This window comes from Polistes canadensis, unplaced genomic scaffold, assembly GCF_001313835.1.
Source record: "Polistes canadensis isolate GaletaPanama2010 unplaced genomic scaffold, ASM131383v1 scaffold_17, whole genome shotgun sequence".
Classification (NCBI taxonomy): domain Eukaryota; kingdom Metazoa; phylum Arthropoda; class Insecta; order Hymenoptera; family Vespidae; genus Polistes; species Polistes canadensis.
Window position 1 is genome coordinate 826,581 of NW_014569564.1, and position 4,623 is coordinate 831,203.

The window sequence follows — 4,623 nt, forward strand, 5'->3', positions numbered from 1 at the left end:
ACCTAATTTGATTTATTGTTTAATATTGATTTACTGTGTTATATATGAACCGTTCTACTCTATTACCTTCTTCCATCTCTCAGGAAGCCTCATTATGCCCTCTTTCCAAAATTATTGAGACTCACTTGCAAAATATTCATCTAGATGCGTTTGCATTTCGCTTTTGTATTTGTCACATTTATCACGGAAAGAATTTTTTAATAAGAGAAACAATTAATAATCGGATGGAGCAAGGTCTGGGGAATACGGAGGATGAAATAGAACGTCCCAGTAAAACTGTAAAAGTTTCTGTTTTACGGACAACGCAACATGCGGTCTTGCGTTGTTGTGATGAAAAATGACATCTCGTCGGTTCGTACCGATTCACATATCCCATATTGATTTAAATAATTATGTACCGTTGTCCTGAGAATGTTAGTAGCATTCACTATCTCATGAACACTATATCGTGGATTTTTAGTGAACATACTCTTGATGAGGTCCGTATTCGTCGTTGCTAGGCGGCCACTGTGGTTTCCATCTTTCTAATCAAAATTGCCAACTCTAAATTTCTTAAACCATTTGCGAACGGTTCTAATAGTCCTAGTACCACTCCTATAAACGGTGCAAATGTCGTCTACAGTGTCCTTTGCATTACTACTTTTTTTAAAGAAATGAAGCATAACATGTCGCAAATGCTTCTTTTGGCTATCTATCGTATATTAAACGGCATAAAAAAAGATTTTAAGAGAGACTTTGTCACCAACGAAATGTACTTTGAAAGAGCTGTAAGACGACTGAAATCGATGCCATAAATGGACAATAAATAAGACTGCATGTCTACAAACATAGCCGGCTCGAAATCATAGATAGCATGGCGCGGAAAGAATTTATGGGACAACTTAATACTATCAAAACGTATTCGTAAGTTTACAAAATTGAACTAAAGGAATTCATGATTGACTTTTTTTTAGTAATATTATCAACTGACTGAAAAAGTAAAGTACATATTATAAAAATCAACAATTGTTATCTTTACGAATAGTAAAAAATCGTGAAATTTATTTACATTAAAATATGTTAGAGTGTTTTAGATTGAACAGTTTTTCAGATATCAAATCATATATTTATGTAATCAGAAAAATAATTAAATATAAGGAAATAAAAGTATAAAGTTCTGAGGTTAATATGTGAAGGCTTTTAGTAGAATGACCTGTTATTTCCGATCGAATGAGAAGCTACATTTTATGAAATCACAAAATCGTTTCGAGTTGTTGATTCATTCAAATGTAAAAGGTCATAAGTTTAAAGAGTTAATAAGATGTAAGCTTGCAAAATAATATTTTATAAAGAAGCGAATCTCGTCGAGTCAAATTTAGGTAGCCAATTATTATGATTGAGAATTGTATCAGTCAGAACATATTGTTTGTATAAAATAGATTTCATTAAATATAATAAAAATTCAACCTTTTAATTTTTAAAATATATACATACAATACACAAATACAAAGATATACCACCTAATCATACTCTGGAAAAAAATATTTTCTTCATTAAATAGATATAATATTGCTTAACATTCGTAGATAACAGATAAAAACTGCAACGATTTAATACCAATTATAATATTTTATTATTCCCTCTATCGTAAAAAATGTATACTATAAGAATAAAAAATAATACAATATTAATTTACATTATAAAGATAAAACACATTTGTTTTTTTCTTACATTGGGGGAAAAGTTTATTGATTAATAAAGAGACACTTGATAAAGAAAATATGTTTAATTAAAAATAAATAGATATGTTAATAAGAAAATAGAATATATATATAATCTATAAAAAACTTTGTAAAAAGTTTAAGAAAAGGAAAAAAAAAGAAAGAAATTTCTCTAATCCTTTTTTCTTAGTTTTTGAGAAGAATATTCCATTGATTCCATCCATAATCGGAGATCTTCTTGTAACTCAGGTAAACGAATTTCAGGTTCAAATTTTTGTAGAAACTCATTAATTGGCATCTTCATGCCTATCGTTGTCTGCTTAGAGAGAATGACCGTATGAATGAAATTATTTCGAAGATTTATGAACTTATGCTCGAAATAGAATGATTTTTCGTCCCAATAAATCAACTGCAATGGAATAATATCATTTTTTTAATCGCTAAAGTTCAATCAATACGGATATTTAATCTATTTCTTTATAAGATTTTTGAAAGCTTTTTATTTAAAGAAAAAAATGTTTAATCTATACCTTAGTCGTGACTTTATACATCATGAGAAAAGGAATCGGTCGTCGATATCTCGCGTTCGATCCACCGAGAACTGCTGTTACATCCATTTTTCTCATAGCAGAAAACAATTCGGTTTGTATAAGATAATGGAAACGAGAAAAATCTATTTCACGTAAATATCTTGAATTACTCATATTTGATAATATGGCATCCAAGTCTTGAGGGATACACATACCTGCATTAGAAACAAACGAATCGATACATTTCTGTGTTTTATCTTTAATTAAATACATATTAATCGTATCCATCCTAAAAGTATTTTCATAAGATAATAGTAATTTTAAGTTATCTCGAAAATAAAATATAAGAATATTGTAATAATGTTACAATGAAAAATTAATTAATTACGTCGTGCTTTGTTATAATGGATGATATTGTGAAAATATAAAATTTGTATGATTATCAAATAATAATTTCGACGTTGGGAATAATTAAAATTAAACGAGAGACACTAAATTTATAAAAGGAAAAGGAAACAAAATTTGAATTTTTTAAACGCTTACCGTAGATCGTAGTTTCGTCCATTATTTTAGCCTTTTTTTGGAAAAACTTGGACGTAGAGAGCGTGAATAATAGTCGGAGGAAATAATTAATGTCCAGCAAAAAATACAAAATGGGAACAAACACCAAGAGACAACAGCACGCCATTTTTTATTATTTTATCGGAATATTTCAAAAAACAGAAAATCATTAAGTAAATTTACTTTATAGAGGTAGAAGAACGAATGAAAGTGTTTTCTGCGTATAGAAATCAATTCAACGGGAAAAAACAGTTACGTAACAACACTTTCATTAATATTTCAGACGGTGCATAAAAAAATACAATATATTTACATTAATTATAATAATGAACCTACATAGTTATTCAAATACGTTTATGTATAAATTGAGAATGTATTTGAGAATATCATTTATAAATATTTAAATAATATTCGTGATTTTCTGTTCATGTGAACCTGTTTTAGAAAAAAAATATAAATTACCAAATAAAACTGATAAAAATTCGCATTATATTTGTATAATACTATAATAAAACCATGTATACGATAAATCGTATAATATTTAAACATATTTTAAATTGAATACAATAACTTATAATACGTGATTATTATTAAATACAAAAAGACATAATTATAATAGGAAAGAGAACAGAGAAGAAAACAAAAAAGTGAGAACGAGGGGATATACACATCCGAATGAAATTTAAGTGAAATAATTATCCACCTACGAACCCCTCATAAGGGTCCCACTCTTCATACGATCCAAAACTTTGAGTTTGAAAAAATAATTGTAAGAACAACGATACATTGAGTGCAAATTTTTTATAGATAGCGTTTGTAATTTGAAAGTTTGTTGGGGATTTACCTAACGGACGTCTCCTTTTTTATCTAACCAAATTCATCTTAGTTACTACCGCGTCCTCCAGTGGGCAATAGCAGATATTTAACGCGGTGACGGTACAAACTATCAAAAATTACAGTATTTTACCTACTATCGCTCATTGGTGGTCTCGGTAGTAACTAAGATAAATCTGGTTAGGAAAAAAGTGGACTTGTAAGCTTCTATGTACTTCTGCTGTATTTTTTGGCAATAGTATTACCACATTGTATCGATTCTCGGTACTAAATAAAAATATTTTTACAAGAACAATACAGAAAGGAAATAAATGTATTCTTCATTGGTTTCATAATGGTTCCTTCAATTTGTAGATTATCTACAACAGAATTAAAACAATTCTTGATTGTTCACTGTTGAATTTATAAAAACATAAAAATGATTTAAAAGGTGCACTGTAATTAAACATCTTCTGAAAAAAAGTAAAATAAGCATTTAACAATTCTTGATTGTTCTGTGTATAGCACCTGTAAAAATATCAAAAATATTAAAAGAAATTATAAAGTAATTAGTTACTATAGGTGAAATGGATAGAAGAAATAAAGGAAAGGAATGAAAATATGATATTATACATATAGGAAAATGAAAGAAACTAATTACAATTTAAATGTTTATGGTACGCGGTCTTTGGCTGGATTTTACTTGCAATCGAATGTTTAACATATAAAATATGTTAAACATTATACTGAAAGTAAAATACCATTGCTCGAGTCTAACCAAGAGGAGATAACCGCTTCCGAAGACCCACGAGGGATGTGCATCCTGAAGATGTCCACATCCAAATTAAATTTAAAGGAAATAAGATTATCTAACCGAGAACGATTTTAAGGGACATCACTCTTAGTCTTAACAGAAAACTAATTAAAAAGCAACACATAAAAAAAAATATATTAAAATTATTTTCTAGTCAAAGTATGTTAATAAGTATGTAATGCTTATACTAGTACATATATGTTTA

General features: G+C 28.4%; 1 protein-coding gene across 1 annotated transcript; it reads right to left on the minus strand.

The window, feature by feature from the left end:
• Positions 1-1,683: 1,683 nt before the first annotated feature.
• On the minus strand, positions 1,684-2,957 carry LOC106793684 (protein THEM6-like). The gene is made up of 3 exons (XM_014760824.1): positions 2,774-2,957; positions 2,231-2,445; positions 1,684-2,109 (listed from the first exon to the last, which is right to left on the minus strand). Exons 1-3 carry the CDS (start codon positions 2,916-2,918, stop codon positions 1,873-1,875), a joined length of 597 nt encoding a protein of 198 aa, XP_014616310.1. The 5' UTR covers positions 2,919-2,957; the 3' UTR covers positions 1,684-1,872.
• Positions 2,958-4,623: the final 1,666 nt, after the last annotated feature.